At 54.4% G+C, this 20,364-nt stretch overlaps 2 protein-coding genes across 2 annotated transcripts; both read left to right on the top strand.

Annotated features, from left to right (window-relative positions):
- The first annotated feature begins 3,887 nt into the window (after positions 1–3,887).
- LOC102974196 (glyoxylate reductase/hydroxypyruvate reductase) lies at positions 3,888–13,501 on the top strand. The gene is made up of 9 exons (XM_007108834.3): positions 3,888–4,018; positions 5,961–6,091; positions 6,492–6,564; positions 7,122–7,238; positions 8,349–8,437; positions 9,550–9,654; positions 10,428–10,563; positions 11,844–11,974; positions 13,163–13,501. Exons 1-9 carry the CDS (start codon positions 3,936–3,938, stop codon positions 13,282–13,284), a joined length of 987 nt encoding a protein of 328 aa, XP_007108896.1. The 5' UTR covers positions 3,888–3,935; the 3' UTR covers positions 13,285–13,501.
- A 260-nt stretch (positions 13,502–13,761) lies between these two features.
- LOC112065493 (glyoxylate reductase/hydroxypyruvate reductase-like) lies at positions 13,762–20,200 on the top strand. Its single transcript, XM_028493804.2, has 6 exons — positions 13,762–13,778; positions 15,048–15,136; positions 16,249–16,353; positions 17,127–17,262; positions 18,543–18,673; positions 19,862–20,200. The coding sequence occupies exons 1-6, from the start codon at positions 13,762–13,764 to the stop codon at positions 19,981–19,983; spliced, it is 600 nt and encodes a 199-aa protein (XP_028349605.2). The 3' UTR covers positions 19,984–20,200.
- Positions 20,201–20,364: the final 164 nt, after the last annotated feature.

Below are 20,364 nucleotides of genomic sequence, written 5' to 3'. Positions count from 1 at the left end.
TGCCAATGCAGGGGACACGGGTTCAATCCCTGGTCCGGGAAGATCCCACATGCCACAGAGCAACTAAGCCCGTGTGTCACAACTACTGAGCCTGCACTCTGGAGCCCGCGAGCCACAACTACTGAGCCCACGTGCCACAACTACTGCAGCCCGCGCGCCTAGAGCCCGTTCTCCGCAACAAGAGAAGCCACCGCAATGAGAAGCCCACACACTGCAATGAAGAGTAGCTCCCCACTCGCCGCAACTAGAGAAAGCCCGTGTGCAGCAACGAAGATCCAACACAGCCTAAATAAATAAATAAATTTATTAAAAAAAAAAACCATATGACAGCAAACTCAGGGAAAGACCATATTTGCAACTCATATTACAAAGGGCTAATTTCCTTATTGTATGAATAGTACCTACAAATCATTAAGACAAAGATGCCCAGCTCACCGGAATAGGCAAAGGATATCCATAGGTTATAGAAGGAAATGGTTCTTAAACGTAGGAAAAGTGCTCAACTTGGCTCAAAAGAGAACTGTAAATTAAAATTACAATAAGATATCATTAAAAACAAAAATACGCAGGAGAAATAGATGCTTTCATACATTACTGATAGGAGTGTAAATTGAACAACTTCGCTGAAAAGCATTTTATCAGTATCTATCAAAACTTTACAGTGCACATATTTTTTGACCCAGAAATTCTGCTTCTAGGAATTCATCTTACAGATGTATTTACCCACGCACAAAATGACGTTTGTGAAAGGCTCTTTGTTGTGGCATTGTAATAGTAAAGATGGGAAACATCCTAAATGTCCATTATTAGGGGACTGTTCATCATTTGTGGTTCACTCCTACAGTGAAATACTCTGCACCCATAAAAAGAATGAGGCACCTCTGTGTGTATGGATGTGCAATGATCTCCAGGATACACTGTTGAGTGAAAAAAAATGGGGTGATGTAGAGTGTATATGCTACCATTTATGTGAAAACTATATGCATATTATTATATATATTAAACAACTCTGGAAAGATGTGACTGCTTCTGGGGAGAGGATCTGAGTGGTGGGGGACAAGGTAGGAGTGGCGATTTTCACCTTATACCCTTGCGTACCTTTGGGAATTTGTACCTTGTGCATTTATTATCTATTCCAAAACTTAAAAAAATACTTATTTAAAAATAGTACTTGAATAACTGGTTAACCATTTGGAAAAACATTAAGGAGAACCCCCCACCTCAAACTGTATACACAAAATGTTCCAAACAGATTCAAGATTTAAATGCAAAAGCGAATTTATAACAGTCCTACAGAAACTTCCTTTCTTACTGTCATTTTGAATTTTTGCGTGTTCCAAATTTCCATCCCGCTGCTGGAGCTGTGGCCCTGACCCTCAGTCAGTCACCCAGGTGTCTCCCAGGCTGCCATTGCCTGGAACTTACTAAGAACTCCATAAATCTCAGCTGCTTATTAATTTGTTTTGCCAGTGAAGCCCAGGTCAGGCCTCTGATCCCTCTCCAGTTTGGATCCTTCCTCTCCCAACCACTTCACCTGATCCTCCTCAAGGGTTCTCAGCTGGCTCCATCCTCTGGCTCCATGGCCAACATCCAGTAGCACTATTGAGCACCATCTGGGTGCTTTGCCTTGGGGGAGGGGGCCCTTTGATCTGTCACACCCCCTCCTGCCCCTGGTGGACAGGCTTGCCCAGTATCCTTGCCTGTCCTTGTGTGAGGGAGGAGCTGGGCCCAGGTGTCACCACTGATTAACAGGATGGAGCCACTGGGCTGTGCTGTCCCCAGAAGCCCTGGCCTGGGGACAGAAAAACACCTTGTTGTGTCAATAGTTGAGGTATTTCAGAAATTGTCCCCAAGGTGTCCTAGCAGTGCAGATAGCGGTCTGTGGGTAAGACATTTATTAATGTGTTACTTACAAGGAGAGATGGCAGGACAGAGCACTGGCCAGGGATCCAGGTGGCCCAAAGAGCCAGCTCTGGCCCCTCCAGCGACTTGCTGTGTGACCCCAGGCTGGAGATGTCACGTCTCTGTGCCTGTCTCTCTTTCCTAGCTGGGCCTTGACGGGGCAAAATGGATTCAGATAAAATCCTCAGAGAAGAGACCACCAGGTAGGGCTTTTGCCTTCTAGGTGCTCCCAAGCCTGGGAGCAAGTACCTGAACAGGCTCTGACAGAGATGAAGCCGGCAGAACTCAGGGACAGGTCTGGGCCCCTCCCACTTGTCCTGAGTCTTGCTTCAGCATCTGCATCTCTGACCAGCTGCTATCCCTGGGGTATGTGTTTCCTTGGATGTGTTACTATTTATCAAGCACCTACGATGTGTTACCTTGTATGGTTAGTCCATTCAAGATGGGTGTTCTCTTGCTCTCTGTATATCCCCTGCTCTACTAGTCCCTGCTTCACTCACATGACTATCCAATCCTCTTAATTATAGGGCTTAATTAGTCCCTGGTAACTGATGAGCCCACCTGACGTCAATTCCCCCATAAACGGTAGCTTCCTACTCCCTCGGGCAGCAAAGACTGCTGCCATGTCCTGCCCGCCGTCTGCATGGTGGGGTGTTGCTCCAGGACCCTTTGTGTACGATCCCCTGTCCAATAAACCACTGATGTCTTCGTCACTGTCTCCAGGCTCTTTCTTGGGTCTCGAGGCTGGACAACTACAATGCTTGCAGGCCTGCAGGGTGCAGCCCAACATACCTGCTGTTGTAAGTACTATATATAGTCATCCCCTCAACAAGCTGTGAGGGAGGTATCACTATTGTCTCCATTTTAGAGATGAGGAAACTGAGGCATGCAGAACTTTAACAACTTGTCCTTAGTGGGTGGCAGAGCTGTGATTTAAACCCAGGCAGTCTGGCTCCTGAGCCTGAACTCCTCAACTCTTTCCTTCATGGCCTTGGTGCTTGGTAAATACCTAACATGGCCCAGGGCCCATGCAAATGTCGCTTGCTTAATAATCACAACAACCCTTAAAGGTAAGTGCTAATAACCCCATCTTGTAGCTGAAGACACTGAGGCTTAGGAAGCGGATGTGAACCGACCAAGATCACACAGCTTGTAAGTGGCAGAGCTGGGATTCAGACCCAGTCCACCTGATTGCAAACCCGGGGTCTGACCATGACCCCATGACCCCACAGGTCTCCAGCATCTTGGCCCTGGCCCTATGCATGACCTGCCTCCAGCCGGTCAGCAAGTGTGCAGCAAACTGGGTGGCCCACAACCACTCAAACTCCCTCTCACAACTGTGGGCTTCCTATGGGGAACTGCAGCAAGTATTAAAGAGGTCATTCTGGGATTCAGACCGCCCTCATCCAGGCTCCTGTGTATGCACAATAGGCCAGGCTCAGAGCTCAGTCTGTGTGACCAAAGACCCCTGCCTGGAACAGTGTGACCATGATGGAACAGACCTAGAGAAGATGGTCAATGCACTCAGGCCCTGGGAATGGGGATGGTCCTTGACTGCAGCCCCCTCCTCCAGCGCAGTAGGCATCTTTATAGGCATCCACACACATTCACACAGGACTCTCCCCTGGATGCCCCTTTACGCAACGCAACCCCCAAGTCACGCCTGCCGGTCCTGATGCTCTGGGGCAGTGGGTACTCAGAGGTAGGCCCTGCAGGCCAAGGGTACGAGCCTGGCACCAGCCCCAGAACCAGTCTCAGTTTCATTAAGGCTTGATCACACACACACACACACAAACACACAGGCACAAGGCGTACACGCGGAGCCCCAGTTACCCCTCACACAGACACACCGTCACTGCCACTCGCTCACAGCACAGCTGCAATCCCACACGCCCCCACTCTGGCCCCGCCCCCGGCGCCAGCCCGCACCCCCGCCCCTCCTGCTCCGGGCCCGGCCGTCCCGAGGCCCCGCCCCCTTCCCGGCCTGCTTCCGCCCGCGGGGTCCGGCCCAGTATCCGGTGGCTGCAAGGTGAATGAGGCCTGTGAGACTGATGAAGGTGTTTGTGACGCGCAGGATCCCCCCCGAGGGCAGCGCCGCGCTCGCCCGGGCCGCAGAGTAAGAGCCAGGCGCCCCCGCACGCTCTGCGCGCCGAGTCCCGCCCTCCGGGCGCGAGTTCTGCGGGTGGCGTCGCGGGAAGGGGCTGCAGAGCCCCAGGCGCCGCTCCGGGACCTCGGGCCCCCAGTACGCGGGCTGAGTCAGCGTCTCCGGGCGGGTCGGGGTAGGCCTCCGAGGCCCAGTTAGTTATTTTTGGTGGGGCGGACGGGGTGGTCCGTGGCGTCAGAGAGATCCGGGATCCTGCGCTTGCGCCTTGGCCGAACTTTCCAACCTGTGCCTGGCCAGGACGGTCTTGGAGTTTGGGGAAGCTTAGAGAAAGTTCTCTGGGGCCCAGCTTTCTCCAGACCCGTTGCAGTGACGCTGGGACCCGCAGCTCCCCTGGCCCTTGCAGTGTGGGTGGGGGAAAGGGCTGGAGCCCTCCCCAGTCATGGCCCTGGGGAGAGGGGAGACGGCCCATGACACAAGGTGCAGGCTGTTAATCTTTTACCCTCTGTGGTCACTTGGCCAGGTCAGGGACCTTGGCAGTCACTGGATTACCTGGTCCCTTTGGACAGTTGGCAGGGGGCCTCTGGTAGCACTTCTTAAATTGAACCCTGCAGGTCAGCCTTGCCAGGTGCTTCATATACGTAAACTCTTAATCCTTCAGTACTGTGAAGTCGGTACTGTAATTCCCACTTTACAGAGAAAACTGGGAGAGGTTAAGTACCTTCCCCAATGACCGTGTGTGGCACAGCTGGGATGTGAAATTGGCTCTGTCTGCTGCAGTCTGAGCCCTGCATTATGCAGGTTTGCTCCGCCCATATCAGGCAGGGTGGTGGAACCCAGCCTCAGACACCAGTGCCAGGGGAAAAGGAGATTTGTTCATTTCATTCAATGCAATAAAACCTTTGCTGAGGGCTTCCCTGGTGGCGCAGTGGTTGAGAGTCCGCCTGCCGATGCAGGAGAGGCGGGTTCGTGCCCCGGTCGGGGAAGATCCCACATGCTGCTGAGCAGCTGGGCCCGTGAGCCATGGCCGCTGAGCCTGCGCGTCCGGAGACTGTGCTCCGCAACGGGAGAGGCCACAACAGTGAGAGGCCCGCGTACCGCAAACAAAACAAAACAAAACAAAACCCTTTGCTGAGGACTTGCCATGTACCAGGCATTGAGGGGGGAAGAGGGGAGGGCAAAAACAGCAAGGGCACTAATGGCAGCAGCTCACACTGCTATAGCGCTGTGCCACTATCAAAGGAGGGTGAAAGGAAGCCTGTGCCTGGGGCTTAGGTGTGGAGGTGCTGCGGCGGGGAATTCTGGGAAATGCCAGCAGCTCTGTGTCTTGCGCATGTAGATTCTCCGTATGTGTTGGCTGCACAGAATTAAACGTCAAGGGCTTGGAGGTTGGGCAGCACCACGGGGAAACATGCCCCGTGCCCACCAGTCACCATAGAAGTGCCCCCTGAAACTCCTCCATGTTGAACTGCTTTGATCTTGTCCAAGTACAAAGTCAAGAACAAGAGTTTTTCATTTCATGGACTCATAGGAGAGGATGTGCAACTGGACAGGGAAATCAAGCCCCATCTGATGGGACCCCCCACTGGCCTTCCCAACAGTAGGCAGCCCAGGCCCGGGAGCTCACTACCTGTGAGGCCTCCTGTAGGGGTAAGAAAGCGCTTCCTTGTGTTGAGCTGAGAGCCGTCCCCGTGACTTTCTCCTTTCACTTTAGGCCCCTTTCAGTCCTTGTCAGAGAGCTGTGCTCTGTGACAGTCCTTCACCCTCAGGACAGTTCTGAGGCCACCCACGCCTGACCTTGACTCGCCTCAGCCAGCCCCAGGCAACTTGAGGCCAGAGCAAGCAGAAGACAGTTTCCCACTCTGAGAGGGGTCTGTAGGGGGCTGGAGGGGCTTTGGGGGCCTGGGGGCACCTGCGGGGCTCCCGCACTTCTGAGCGGTCTTTCCTTTGCCTTCAGCTGTGAGGTGGAGCAGTGGGATTCCGATGAGCCCATCCCCAGCAAGGAACTGGAACGGGGCGCAGCCGGGGCCCATGGCCTGCTCTGCCTCCTCTCTGACCGCATAGACAAGGAGCTCCTGGACGCCGCAGGTGTGTGCACTGGGCAGGCCCAGGGAGGGTTCCAAGGGTGTCTGGCCCTGGTGGACATAGCAGCCTGCTGCTGCTGGTTCCCGAGCAGGTCTTCAGTGACCTCTCTGAGCTCTGAGGGCATTCACTGCGGACCTAAGCCAGAGGGAGCAGTTGGTGTGCGGTTCCATCTGGCACACACTTTGCCCTTCTCTCCTGGCGGTGAGTCCCCAGAGGGAGGCCTTAGGAGGGCAAAGACCGTGGTGTGGAGGAGAGCCAGGGCCCAGGGCCCTCGTCCAGCTCTGCTCATCCTTGCTTTATGACCTTGAGCAGGGCCCTGCCTTTACTGGACCCGTCTATAGTATGCAGGAGGGCCTTGAATCCCATCAGGAAGGATACAAACAATGCTTTTTCTGCCCAACAGGAGCCAATCTCAAAGTCATCAGCACAATGTCTGTGGGTGTCGACCACTTGGCTTTGGATGAAATCAAGAAGCGGTAAATGCAGCTTGGGCTCTGGAAGCAGGGCCTGGAGTGAGGGGTGACTACCAGAGAGGGAAAAAGAGGAGCTGAGTATTTATTTTTTTCTTCATATTTTTTGACCATTCAGTGAAAACGTAAGGTAGCTGATGATAAAATCTGCTCATGTGTGCACACATCAGTTAAGGTAAGGCCGAGCAGTCAGAAGCAGTGGGTAACAGTGTCCAGGTGACACCCTTTCACATTCATTCTTTTTTTTTGACCCCCACAACAACCCCTTCAAGTAGAAAAGGCAAGTATTATTATTTCCCTCTTTAGATGAGGAAGTTCAGAAAAGTTAAGTAGTTACTGGCTCCAGACTTTGGACCCCGATCTTCCATCTTATATCCTTCTCAAAATGGGAGATAATCAAGATGGGAATGAGGGCTGGCCATTCCTGAGTGCTCACTTACAGCTCTGAGCTTCCCGACAGGCAGCACAAAGAGGGAACAAAGCTGCATCACGGCAATGTCCCAGCAGTAGAAATTGGTGAAGGTGCTTGAGGCCAGTGTTACCATCAGATCTTTGATTCGTAGTGGGATCCGTGTGGGCTACACCCCAGATGTCCTGACAGACGCCACGGCCGAACTCGCTGTCTCCCTGCTGCTCACCACCTGTCGCCGGTTGCCTGAGGCCATCGAGGAGGTGAAGAAGTGAGTGAACACTTGGCAGGGAAGTCGACTTTGCTCAGCAGCTAGTACTTGAGCACCCAGTGTCACCCTGGACCAGAGGTGATCCTGTCCCCGGCTGTGCCCCAACTAATGAGGGGGGACAGACTCAGGCACGATACTAAAATGCACAGCAGAGCTGAGATAAACAGCACGTGAAGGGAAATTGTGGGGGAGGAGCGTGGATCAGGGAAGGCTGCGTGGAAGTGGCAGCCGGTGGGCGTCCTCTTGAGCCCTTAGAGGTCCCTGTCCACCATCATGTGGGAATCCAAAAGACTCTGGAAACTGAAGGTTGTTTCATTTCACTGCAGATGCACCAATGTGCTTGATACGAGTGCCACCCCAGATGCTGTTGAGGGTGTTATGTAGAATACAGCATATGCACCTTACCACCTTCCTAAAATCTGAAAATTTAAAAATTCTGGCCTGAGGGTTTCAGATCAGAGATGTGGGTCTGTACATCCAGAGTTAGGAAAGGTACTCCAGGTGCGGGGACTGGCTTGAGCAAAGGCCAGGAGGCGTGCAGATGCAGCCTCTCAGAGAATGTTTACTGGGAGAGGGGGTTTGAGGTGGGGAGGTGGCAGGGACAGAGGCTGCATGGGGCTGACTAGACACGGTGCTGAATGTCCCTCTCACCCTTCTGTCGAGGGAGTTGGTCCCTTCATTGGAGGTGACTCAAGACAGGCTCTATTCCCCTGTCCACCCAAGGCAACAGAGGTGGGCCTGTGGCTTCCCTGGAGCACTGAGAATACTGGTTTTGGAATCCTACATCCTGGGTTTGCAACCTGCTGCTCTGCCCTGGCTGTGTGACCTGACATAGATTGCCCTTTCTTGTCTCAGTTTTCCCATCTGCAAAATGGGAGGAGAACCTGTAAGGCCCCTTCCAGCCTTCGGATTCTGTGTCCCCAGTGGCTTTAAAGGAAGAGTCAGTCACGCTGCTTATCGGCAGCACCCAGTGGCTATAGGGGTAACGCATGCTCCTCTCAATCCTTGACTGGAGGGCTGGGCCTGTCCCTTGGACCACGGCATCTGCGCAGCGGCCCTCATCTTTGCCCGAGACCAGAGCCTCTAACCCGTCCTTCTCTCTCCCTGCAGCGGCGGCTGGACCTCGTGGAAGCCCCTGTGGATGTGTGGCTACGGCCTCACACAGAGCACCGTTGGCATCATCGGTCTGGGGCGCATAGGTGAGGCTCCCATCTACCCAGATTGGCACCCTGGCTCTCACGTCTTGGTTTGAGTCTCTGGCACCCCGTGTCCGGATCCTGACAACCCTTCTTTGGAAAGGGTCGCTGTACCTGGGTGCAGTAGGGATATCTCTAGCGAGAAGACACAGCATCGTAAAACAGTGGCCAAAAAATAAAATAACGAGTTCCTTAAGAGCTCACTAGGTGATAGAAGCAAGTTGTAAGAGCCAGGGTTCTTTATGATTATAGCTGCATACAGGACAGATGAAAGCGATGATGGCTGCAGGGTCGGGACTTTTAGGAGGGGTTTACTGTGGGACCCAGGCCTGGGTTCTGGAAGGCATCTGACTCCTGAAGCCTTAATTCAGGAACCAGAGGGTCCAGCGGACAGAGCTTACCTGTGATTTTGAGGCGGGGCAGAGCTACTTTTCTTCCAGTGGCCCCCAGCGCTGGAGAAGCCTGGCATAGGCCGGTGGCTCTCTGGCACCCTGCCTGGTGCAGAGGTGAGGGTGAGGATGGGAGGGGTGCATAAATTGTCCGGCCAGCCAGCAGCCCTGCCTCCCACGCTAGAGGGCTGCTTGGAGGAAGCCAGCAGCTTTGGGACATGCTCTGCATCTGAAAATCCAGCTGCCCAAGCCTGTCCCGGCAGCAGCGTGTGTGCAAAGGGTCAGGGTCGGGGTGAGTCGGCGGTTGGGCAGCGCCACCAGAAAGTCGGGTGGGGTCTGTGGGTGCACCACCAGAAGCAGAGGGTCCAGAAGGAGGAAGGGGACCGTGTGCTCAGACCTCTGCTGGGCTGCCAGGTCCAGTGCTCAGGGAAGGCTAGCAGATGGCCCTCAAGATGGCCAGCACCGTGTGAGGACAGCACAAGTCAGTCACAGCCACACAAGAGCTGTGGTGCTTGCCTTCAGATCCCTGAAGGACTATCACACAGACCCCTGAGGGCAGTGTGGGCTGGCAGGGGGGCTGGGTACAGTGTGGCAGGAGTGGTTAATGTTGGGAAGGACCTCCCCACCCCCACCCTTCCCCCAGGGGCTCCCGCTCTCTGGAGCTGCTGGGCGCTGCCCTGCCCGAGGGACTGCGAACAAGCGCTGACTCTGACTCCTCGCCTCCAGGCCAGGCCATTGCTCGGTGTCTGAAACCATTCGGTGTCCAGAGATTGCTTTACACAGGGCGCCAGCCCAGGCCTCAGGAAGCAGAGGAATTCCAGGCAGAGTTTGGTAAGTAAAACCTCGGTTTCCACAGGAACCCCACCTGTGCTCAGCTGGATGGTTCTCCGTGTTTGCTGTAACGGCAGCACTTTGGGGCAGAATGCAGGAGCTCCATGGTGTCTGTGGTGTGCCTTAGGTGTTGTCTGACCTCCCTGCCCCTGCACGCAGAGGCCCATTCAGGGGGCAGAGGGACTCACCCAGGCCACACAGTGAGTACTCTCAGTGCCAGAGGGACTCCAGGTCTCCTGTCTTGCAGGGTCTTTTATCACCATTGTCCATGTACAAACAGAGCAGCAGGGATGGTGACACATATAAGGAATTGCTGGGAACTTTCACGCAAAGTTTCCTTAACAAACTGGTGAGCGCTTACCCGCCAGCCTTGTGTCCGGGTGGATCCAGCTCCCTGGCAGGCGCACAGCGTGGTGAGCGGAGGGCAGGCTGGATTTCAGCCACTCCACCCCCTTGGCACATTGGGCCTTGAAGGTGGTGAAAGCCAGAGTGGCCCAGATCCCATTGTGTGACCTTGAATAAGCTCCTGCCCCTCTCTGGCCTGTTTCCCCACCTTTAGAGCAGAGGGCTGGCTGAATGATATAACACACCAGGATCCCACGAGTGTCTGTTGACTTTGTGCGGTTATTAGAGTTCTCCAGGTAGAGACAAGGCCTTCAGGAAGCGTCCTGGGAGTTTCCATTATGGGCAGAGGGAGGAACGGTCAAGGTTCCCACCCTCTTGCTGTCCCTAACCGGGGACACAGCACCTGATGGAGCCCTGCCCTCTCCCAGTGTCCACCCACCAGCTGGCCGCTGAGTCTGATTTCATTGTCGTGGCCTGCTCCTTAACACCTGCAACCAGGGGGCTCTGCAACAAGGACTTCTTCCAGCAGATGAAGAAAACGGCTGTGTTTGTCAACATCAGCAGGTATCCTGGGTCACCAGGGAAGCCTAGAGAGGGGCTGTCCCTGGTGCTGTGACCTGAGGTTTTTCTTCCCCACGGGCTGTCAGTGAGACTCAGGCTGAGCTTACTGCCCTCCATAAACCAATCAACCAAACAACTCAGAAATACAGTAAAGGCCCCAGAGCACGTCCCAGGTGCTCAGAGCAGGGCCTGGCCTGTTTGGTTCCCAGTAGTACCCTTGGCCTTGCTCAGGAAGTGAAGGCACCATGGCAGCAAGTTACCAGGTAACCCTGTACCTCTGACCACAAAGGGGTGGCCTTAATGTTCTTTACAGCCCTTTGGAGGCCGACCTTCATGGTGATGAGCCTGGGTCTGTCTGTGTGAGTCAATGACAGCTTGAACCCTCTTGTTCCTGGGCAGACAGACCCAAAGCCCAGGTTGTCTTGGGTCCTCAAAGTGTCCCCAGGGTGCCTTTAGGCCACTGAACATGTTATGGGGGCAGACCTTCCCTCTTTGCCACTCCAACCCCTTCTTAGCTAGTGCCCTTTGAACCCACTTGAATCAATTTGGAGGCAAAGATGGGCAATGGGGAGGGGACTCCAAGGGCTCATCCACCCCAGAGGTGCCTGTAGTTACTGACGTTTAGCTGCAAAGGGGGTGCCTTTGGGGTGAACATGCAGGAACACAGGGCTCGCACTGATGCCAACAGTGTCGTTGCTTCCATCACGTACCCAGTACTTCAGGGCACTGGGTTATTTATTGCTGCACGAGTATCGTTGAGTGCACAATGTGAAGTCTCTAGCAAACCAGTTCTCTACTCCAGTGGTTCATTGATGGGAAGGATGTCTGCTCACTTGGATGGATGTAGTTGGGTGTACCCTCAGGTCTCTGCCTGCAGTTGGGCAGGTGCGTGACACTTGCTGCAGTGCTTGTCAGCCGGTGGTCGGGAGCCCAACACACATGCAGGCTCTGGGTCCCGTTCATGCAGTGGTGCGTGTAAGTAAGCTTTGATGCTCCTAGCACTCCTGGGAGTTAGGTAGTATTCTCCCTATCATACAGAGGAGGACCCTGAGGCACAGAGAATTTGAGACATTTGCCCAAGGACACAGAGCTCGAAAGTGGCAGGCTGGGGTTCTCTGTATTACTGTACAGACTATAAATAAGTATACTATAAGGCTTACTGCTTTGAAAGTTAGTGCCAAGTGCCAGGTTGATGGGAAAATTCATTCTCTGGGTGGTTCTGCCCTAAAGGCGACCTGGGTAGAGGGAGCTCTGGGGCACCCACATCACACTGTCATTCTCAGGGGAGAAGTGGTGGACCAGGACGACCTGTACCAGGCCCTGGCCAGTGGTCAGATTGCAGCTGCTGGACTGGACGTGACGACCCCAGAACCACTGCCTACAAACCACCCTCTCCTGACCCTGAAGAACTGCGGTAAGAAATGCACTTTGCCAGCAGCACTTCACCCGGCCCCGGTTCCTTCCCGCCACGGCTTGTGAAGCCGGCTTGCAGTTCTCCCAACACTCGGGTTAAGCACTGTGCCCCCAGAGACACAAGCCACAGCCGCCAGAGGTGGGAGTCGCAGCTCCAAACGCCCTTTCTCAGGCTAAGTTTTAACAGTCATACCCTTTTCCCTGTCCCCTAGCCCCCGGGGAGGTAGATGCATCTGGCATCTCAGCCCCTGTGACACCTTAGTGCAGTGGTTCTCAAACCTTTATGTTCATTGGTCACCTGGAGGGACTGATCAAACACACGGTGCCGGGCCCTCCCCCCATGATTCTGCCTCAGGGATGAGGCCTGAGAATGTGCTGCTAATGTCTCCCACGCTGCTGCTGCCCCTTGGCCGGGGAGCCCTGTGAGAACCACTTACTTCACATTCCTCTTTAGACTCCTCAGTTACCGTTAACAGTTCTTTATATTACGGTCTCTCTGTTCAGCTAGCTGGTGTGCTCTCTGCCTCCAGACTAATATATAACCGAGTGGAAGGGCCTCAGGTTGTCTGGGCCTCAGGGTTGTCTGTCCCTGTCCTTTACTTACATCCTGGAAGGGAAAACCAAAGAGAAGAGCCATAGCTGCCTTCCCCCCACAGTGAATGCTCCCATTATTGGAGCCCTTGGAAGCTCTACCATCCCCGCCCCCGTGCCCGTCTGAGAGGAACATTGGCTGTGATGGCCAGGCTGTTGCCTGGAGCTGGGAAAACTCCCATCCCCCCAAGCCCTGGGCCTTTAGCTCGGTGCCCTGGGTACTGCTTTCGAAAGGTGCGCATTAGGGACGAGTGACCTCACTTGCTCTGCAGTGGGGCCAGAGGGAGCTGTGCTGTCCAGCCTTTCATCTAGTTATTTCGGGAGATCAGAAGCCCAGGGCGTCACCTAGTTTTGCCATCTGATATTTGAAGGGCTGCGTCTAGACAGGCTCCAAGACTCCTAGCCCTGACATTCTTGTGTTCAGGATATATAATTCTTGTCACCCTTGCGTCTGGGTTTTGGTAGCCTTGGGGGAATGGAGTGCTTAGTGAGAGGGGGGAAGGCACATCTTTTTATTGGCACATCGTAGCCATGAAAAAAGGGCCCGAGTTAAGGCTCTTGAACCACCCTCATTTCCCTTTCTTCCTCTTCTTTCCAGTGATCCTGCCCCACATTGGCAGTGCCACCCATAGAACCCGAAACACCATGTCCTTGTTGGCAGCTAACAATTTGCTGGCTGGCCTGAGAGGGGAGCCGATGCCCAGTGAACTCAAGCTGTAGCCACACGGGAGACACTGAGGCTAGGAGGCAAACGGCCCCGGGATTCTGTCAGACGCACCCAGGCTTGATTGGACCCACAGGATGGGAGCCAAAGAAAAAAGTCTGATGTGTACTGATTCTGTGGAGGGAAGACTGGTGCTAATGGATGTGCTCCCACTTTTGTGGTTGGAAGCATCTGAGCCCAAAGTGTGTAATTCTATTAAATAATTCTCTGAGAGACCGCCTGGGCGTGTAACTGGGAGAAGCTGACGACAAGAGCATCTGCTTACATTTTCTAAATCAGGGCCTCTAGTGACTGCAGGTTCTGCTTCCCACCCCCATCCCCACGCATTTCAATTATTAGAGCCTGTCCAAACCACCTTACCCCTCATCCTCTGCTAAAATGCCTTCAAGTGTCCCTCACTGAGGACAGGACAACCCAGTGGTAACCGCGGCAATTGGACCTGCTCCCTAGACCGTCGGACAAATTAAACACACATGGCAAAAAGAACTAGGTAAGGTCACAATACTCATTTTTTGGTCAAGACTAATCAAGGTAGGTGCGTTTCTTAATTTTTATTTTAAAATTAGTTTCAGCACCTTCATATTTTGTCCCTCGTGTCCATCTCCTCACTCCCCAGGTGAATGCCCTTTTCTAATCACCTCAGTCCTCCTAAGGCCAGGCCACCAGCACTGCCAAAGCCCTGCTCCTGCTGAGAGACCTGGGCTCCAGTTCTTCCCCACAGCTGAGCCAGACTGGAGAGTGGAGTCTTCACCCTGGGAGGCACGTAAGGGGGCAGCAGAAAGCGCAAGATTTGGCAGGCCCACTAGGAGTAAAACTGCACGTGAAGGGAAATTGTGGGGGAGGATCGTGGATCAGGGACGGCTGCGTGGAAGTGGCAGCCGGTGGGCGTCCTCTTGAGCCCTTAGAGGGCCCTGTCCACCATCATGTGGGAATCCAAAACACTCTGGAAACTGAAGGTTGTTTCATTTCACTGCAGATGCACAACGTGCTTGATACGAGTGCCACCCCAGATGCTGTTGAGGGTGTTATGTAGAATACAGCATATGCACCTTACCACCTTCCTAAAATCTGAAAATTTAAAAATTCTGGCCTGAGGGTTTCAGATCAGAGATGTGGGTCTGTACATCCAGAGTTAGGAAAGGTACTCCAGGTGCGGGGACTGGCTTGAGCAAAGGCCAGGAGGCGTGCAGATGCAGCCTCTCAGAGAATGTTTACTGGGAGAGGGGGTTTGAGGTGGGGAGGTGGCAGGGACAGAGGCTGCATGGGGCTGACTAGACACGGTGCTGAATGTCCCTCTCACCCTTCTGTCGAGGGAGTTGGTCCCTTCATTGGAGGTGACTCAAGACAGGCTCTATTCCCCTGTCCACCCAAGGCAACAGAGGTGGGCCTGTGGCTTCCCTGGAGCACTGAGAATACTGGTTTTGGAATCCTACATCCTGGGTTTGCAACCTGCTGCTCTGCCCTGGCTGTGTGACCTGACATAGATTGCCCTTTCTTGTCTCAGTTTTCCCATCTGCAAAATGGGAGGAGAACCTGTAAGGCCCCTTCCAGCCTTCGGATTCTGTGTCCCCAGTGGCTTTAAAGGAAGAGTCAGTCACGCTGCTTATCGGCAGCACCCAGTGGCTATAGGGGTAACGCATGCTCCTCTCAATCCTTGACTGGAGGGCTGGGCCTGTCCCTTGGACCACGGCGTCTGCGCAGCGGCCCTCATCTTTGCCCGAGACCAGAGCCTCTAACCCGTCCTTCTCTCTCCCTGCAGCGGCGGCTGGACCTCGTGGAAGCCCCTGTGGATGTGTGGCTACGGCCTCACACAGAGCACCGTTGGCATCATCGGTCTGGGGCGCATAGGTGAGGCTCCCATCTACCCAGATTGGCACCCTGGCTCTCACGTCTTGGTTTGAGTCTCTGGCACCCCGTGTCCGGATCCTGACAACCCTTCTTTGGAAAGGGTCGCTGTACCTGGGTGCAGTAGGGATATCTCTAGCGAGAAGACACAGCATCGTAAAACAGTGGCCAAAAAATAAAATAACGAGTTCCTTAAGAGCTCACTAGGTGATAGAAGCAAGTTGTAAGAGCCAGGGTTCTTTATGATTATAGCTGCATACAGGACAGATGAAAGCGATGATGGCTGCAGGGTCGGGACTTTTAGGAGGGGTTTACTGTGGGACCCAGGCCTGGGTTCTGGAAGGCATCTGACTCCTGAAGCCTTAATTCAGGAACCAGAGGGTCCAGCGGACAGAGCTTACCTGTGATTTTGAGGCGGGGCAGAGCTACTTTTCTTCCAGTGGCCCCCAGCGCTGGAGAAGCCTGGCATAGGCCGGTGGCTCTCTGGCACCCTGCCTGGTGCAGAGGTGAGGGTGAGGATGGGAGGGGTGCATAAATTGTCCGGCCAGCCAGCAGCCCTGCCTCCCACGCTAGAGGGCTGCTTGGAGGAAGCCAGCAGCTTTGGGACATGCTCTGCATCTGAAAATCCAGCTGCCCAAGCCTGTCCCGGCAGCAGCGTGTGTGCAAAGGGTCAGGGTCGGGGTGAGTCGGCGGTTGGGCAGCGCCACCAGAAAGTCGGGTGGGGTCTGTGGGTGCACCACCAGAAGCAGAGGGTCCAGAAGGAGGAAGGGGACCGTGTGCTCAGACCTCTGCTGGGCTGCCAGGTCCAGTGCTCAGGGAAGGCTAGCAGATGGCCCTCAAGATGGCCAGCACCGTGTGAGGACAGCACAAGTCAGTCACAGCCACACAAGAGCTGTGGTGCTTGCCTTCAGATCCCTGAAGGACTATCACACAGACCCCTGAGGGCAGTGTGGGCTGGCAGGGGGGCTGGGTACAGTGTGGCAGGAGTGGTTAATGTTGGGAAGGACCTCCCCACCCCCACCCTTCCCCCAGGGGCTCCCGCTCTCTGGAGCTGCTGGGCGCTGCCCTGCCCGAGGGACTGCGAACAAGCGCTGACTCTGACTCCTCGCCTCCAGGCCAGGCCATTGCTCGGTGTCTGAAACCATTCGGTGTCCAGAGATTGCTTTACACAGGGCGCCAGCCCAGGCCTCAGGAAGCAGAGGAATTCCAGGCAGAGTTTGGTAAGTAAAACCTCGGTTTCCACAGGAACCCCACCTGTGCTCAGCTGGATGGTTCTCCGTGTTTGCTGTAACGGCAGCACTTTGGGGCAGAATGCAGGAGCTCCATGGTGTCTGTGGTGTGCCTTAGGTGTTGTCTGACCTCCCTGCCCCTGCACGCAGAGGCCCATTCAGGGGGCAGAGGGACTCACCCAGGCCACACAGTGAGTACTCTCAGTGCCAGAGGGACTCCAGGTCTCCTGTCTTGCAGGGTCTTTTATCACCATTGTCCATGTACAAACAGAGCAGCAGGGATGGTGACACATATAAGGAATTGCTGGGAACTTTCACGCAAAGTTTCCTTAACAAACTGGTGAGCGCTTACCCGCCAGCCTTGTGTCCGGGTGGATCCAGCTCCCTGGCAGGCGCACAGCGTGGTGAGCGGAGGGCAGGCTGGATTTCAGCCACTCCACCCCCTTGGCACATTGGGCCTTGAAGGTGGTGAAAGCCAGAGTGGCCCAGATCCCATTGTGTGACCTTGAATAAGCTCCTGCCCCTCTCTGGCCTGTTTCCCCACCTTTAGAGCAGAGGGCTGGCTGAATGATATAACACACCAGGATCCCACGAGTGTCTGTTGACTTTGTGCGGTTATTAGAGTTCTCCAGGTAGAGACAAGGCCTTCAGGAAGCGTCCTGGGAGTTTCCATTATGGGCAGAGGGAGGAACGGTCAAGGTTCCCACCCTCTTGCTGTCCCTAACCGGGGACACAGCACCTGATGGAGCCCTGCCCTCTCCCAGTGTCCACCCACCAGCTGGCCGCTGAGTCTGATTTCATTGTCGTGGCCTGCTCCTTAACACCTGCAACCAGGGGGCTCTGCAACAAGGACTTCTTCCAGCAGATGAAGAAAACGGCTGTGTTTGTCAACATCAGCAGGTATCCTGGGTCACCAGGGAAGCCTAGAGAGGGGCTGTCCCTGGTGCTGTGACCTGAGGTTTTTCTTCCCCACGGGCTGTCAGTGAGACTCAGGCTGAGCTTACTGCCCTCCATAAACCAATCAACCAAACAACTCAGAAATACAGTAAAGGCCCCAGAGCACGTCCCAGGTGCTCAGAGCAGGGCCTGGCCTGTTTGGTTCCCAGTAGTACCCTTGGCCTTGCTCAGGAAGTGAAGGCACCATGGCAGCAAGTTACCAGGTAACCCTGTACCTCTGACCACAAAGGGGTGGCCTTAATGTTCTTTACAGCCCTTTGGAGGCCGACCTTCATGGTGATGAGCCTGGGTCTGTCTGTGTGAGTCAATGACAGCTTGAACCCTCTTGTTCCTGGGCAGACAGACCCAAAGCCCAGGTTGTCTTGGGTCCTCAAAGTGTCCCCAGGGTGCCTTTAGGCCACTGAACATGTTATGGGGGCAGACCTTCCCTCTTTGCCACTCCAACCCCTTCTTAGCTAGTGCCCTTTGAACCCACTTGAATCAATTTGGAGGCAAAGATGGGCAATGGGGAGGGGACTCCAAGGGCTCATCCACCCCAGAGGTGCCTGTAGTTACTGACGTTTAGCTGCAAAGGGGGTGCCTTTGGGGTGAACATGCAGGAACACAGGGCTCGCACTGATGCCAACAGTGTCGTTGCTTCCATCACGTACCCAGTACTTCAGGGCACTGGGTTATTTATTGCTGCACGAGTATCGTTGAGTGCACAATGTGAAGTCTCTAGCAAACCAGTTCTCTACTCCAGTGGTTCATTGATGGGAAGGATGTCTGCTCACTTGGATGGATGTAGTTGGGTGTACCCTCAGGTCTCTGCCTGCAGTTGGGCAGGTGCGTGACACTTGCTGCAGTGCTTGTCAGCCGGTGGTCGGGAGCCCAACACACATGCAGGCTCTGGGTCCCGTTCATGCAGTGGTGCGTGTAAGTAAGCTTTGATGCTCCTAGCACTCCTGGGAGTTAGGTAGTATTCTCCCTATCATACAGAGGAGGACCCTGAGGCACAGAGAATTTGAGACATTTGCCCAAGGACACAGAGCTCGAAAGTGGCAGGCTGGGGTTCTCTGTATTACTGTACAGACTATAAATAAGTATACTATAAGGCTTACTGCTTTGAAAGTTAGTGCCAAGTGCCAGGTTGATGGGAAAATTCATTCTCTGGGTGGTTCTGCCCTAAAGGCGACCTGGGTAGAGGGAGCTCTGGGGCACCCACATCACACTGTCATTCTCAGGGGAGAAGTGGTGGACCAGGACGACCTGTACCAGGCCCTGGCCAGTGGTCAGATTGCAGCTGCTGGACTGGACGTGACGACCCCAGAACCACTGCCTACAAACCACCCTCTCCTGACCCTGAAGAACTGCGGTAAGAAATGCACTTTGCCAGCAGCACTTCACCCGGCCCCGGTTCCTTCCCGCCACGGCTTGTGAAGCCGGCTTGCAGTTCTCCCAACACTCGGGTTAAGCACTGTGCCCCCAGAGACACAAGCCACAGCCGCCAGAGGTGGGAGTCGCAGCTCCAAACGCCCTTTCTCAGGCTAAGTTTTAACAGTCATACCCTTTTCCCTGTCCCCTAGCCCCCGGGGAGGTAGATGCATCTGGCATCTCAGCCCCTGTGACACCTTAGTGCAGTGGTTCTCAAACCTTTATGTTCATTGGTCACCTGGAGGGACTGATCAAACACACGGTGCCGGGCCCTCCCCCCATGATTCTGCCTCAGGGATGAGGCCTGAGAATGTGCTGCTAATGTCTCCCACGCTGCTGCTGCCCCTTGGCCGGGGAGCCCTGTGAGAACCACTTACTTCACATTCCTCTTTAGACTCCTCAGTTACCGTTAACAGTTCTTTATATTACGGTCTCTCTGTTCAGCTAGCTGGTGTGCTCTCTGCCTCCAGACTAATATATAACCGAGTGGAAGGGCCTCAGGTTGTCTGGGCCTCAGGGTTGTCTGTCCCTGTCCTTTACTTACATCCTGGAAGGGAAAACCAAAGAGAAGAGCCATAGCTGCCTTCCCCCCACAGTGAATGCTCCCATTATTGGAGCCCTTGGAAGCTCTACCATCCCCGCCCCCGTGCCCGTCTGAGAGGAACATTGGCTGTGATGGCCAGGCTGTTGCCTGGAGCTGGGAAAACTCCCATCCCCCCAAGCCCTGGGCCTTTAGCTCGGTGCCCTGGGTACTGCTTTCGAAAGGTGCGCATTAGGGACGAGTGACCTCACTTGCTCTGCAGTGGGGCCAGAGGGAGCTGTGCTGTCCAGCCTTTCATCTAGTTATTTCGGGAGATCAGAAGCCCAGGGCGTCACCTAGTTTTGCCATCTGATATTTGAAGGGCTGCGTCTAGACAGGCTCCAAGACTCCTAGCCCTGACATTCTTGTGTTCAGGATATATAATTCTTGTCACCCTTGCGTCTGGGTTTTGGTAGCCTTGGGGGAATGGAGTGCTTAGTGAGAGGGGGGAAGGCACATCTTTTTATTGGCACATCGTAGCCATGAAAAAAGGGCCCGAGTTAAGGCTCTTGAACCACCCTCATTTCCCTTTCTTCCTCTTCTTTCCAGTGATCCTGCCCCACATTGGCAGTGCCACCCATAGAACCCGAAACACCATGTCCTTGTTGGCAGCTAACAATTTGCTGGCTGGCCTGAGAGGGGAGCCGATGCCCAGTGAACTCAAGCTGTAGCCACACGGGAGACACTGAGGCTAGGAGGCAAACGGCCCCGGGATTCTGTCAGACGCACCCAGGCTTGATTGGACCCACAGGATGGGAGCCAAAGAAAAAAGTCTGATGTGTACTGATTCTGTGGAGGGAAGACTGGTGCTAATGGATGTGCTCCCACTTTTGTGGTTGGAAGCATCTGAGCCCAAAGTGTGTAATTCTATTAAATAATTCTCTGAGAGACCGCCTGGGCGTGTAACTGGGAGAAGCTGACGACAAGAGCATCTGCTTACATTTTCTAAATCAGGGCCTCTAGTGACTGCAGGTTCTGCTTCCCACCCCCATCCCCACGCATTTCAATTATTAGAGCCTGTCCAAACCACCTTACCCCTCATCCTCTGCTAA

The sequence above is a fragment of the Physeter macrocephalus genome, chromosome 9 (genome assembly GCF_002837175.3).
Source record: "Physeter macrocephalus isolate SW-GA chromosome 9, ASM283717v5, whole genome shotgun sequence".
Taxonomy (NCBI): Eukaryota; Metazoa; Chordata; class Mammalia; order Artiodactyla; family Physeteridae; genus Physeter; species Physeter macrocephalus.
Note: the sequence above shows the minus strand (reverse complement) of the source record. Positions and strands in the feature narration are given on the sequence as shown.

Coding starts and splice junctions, on each gene's coding strand:
- LOC102974196 (XM_007108834.3), top strand. CDS start 3,936: ATGAGGCCTGTGAGACTGATGAAGGTGTTTGTGACGCGCAGGATCCCC. Junction 8,438..9,549: donor CATCGGTCTGGGGCGCATAG/GTGAGGCTCCCA, acceptor CCTCGCCTCCAG/GCCAGGCCATTGCTCGGTGT. Junction 11,975..13,162: donor CCTGACCCTGAAGAACTGCG/GTAAGAAATGCA, acceptor TCTTCTTTCCAG/TGATCCTGCCCCACATTGGC.
- LOC112065493 (XM_028493804.2), top strand. Junction 16,354..17,126: donor GGAATTCCAGGCAGAGTTTG/GTAAGTAAAACC, acceptor GCCCTCTCCCAG/TGTCCACCCACCAGCTGGCC. Junction 17,263..18,542: donor GTGTTTGTCAACATCAGCAG/GTATCCTGGGTC, acceptor TGTCATTCTCAG/GGGAGAAGTGGTGGACCAGG.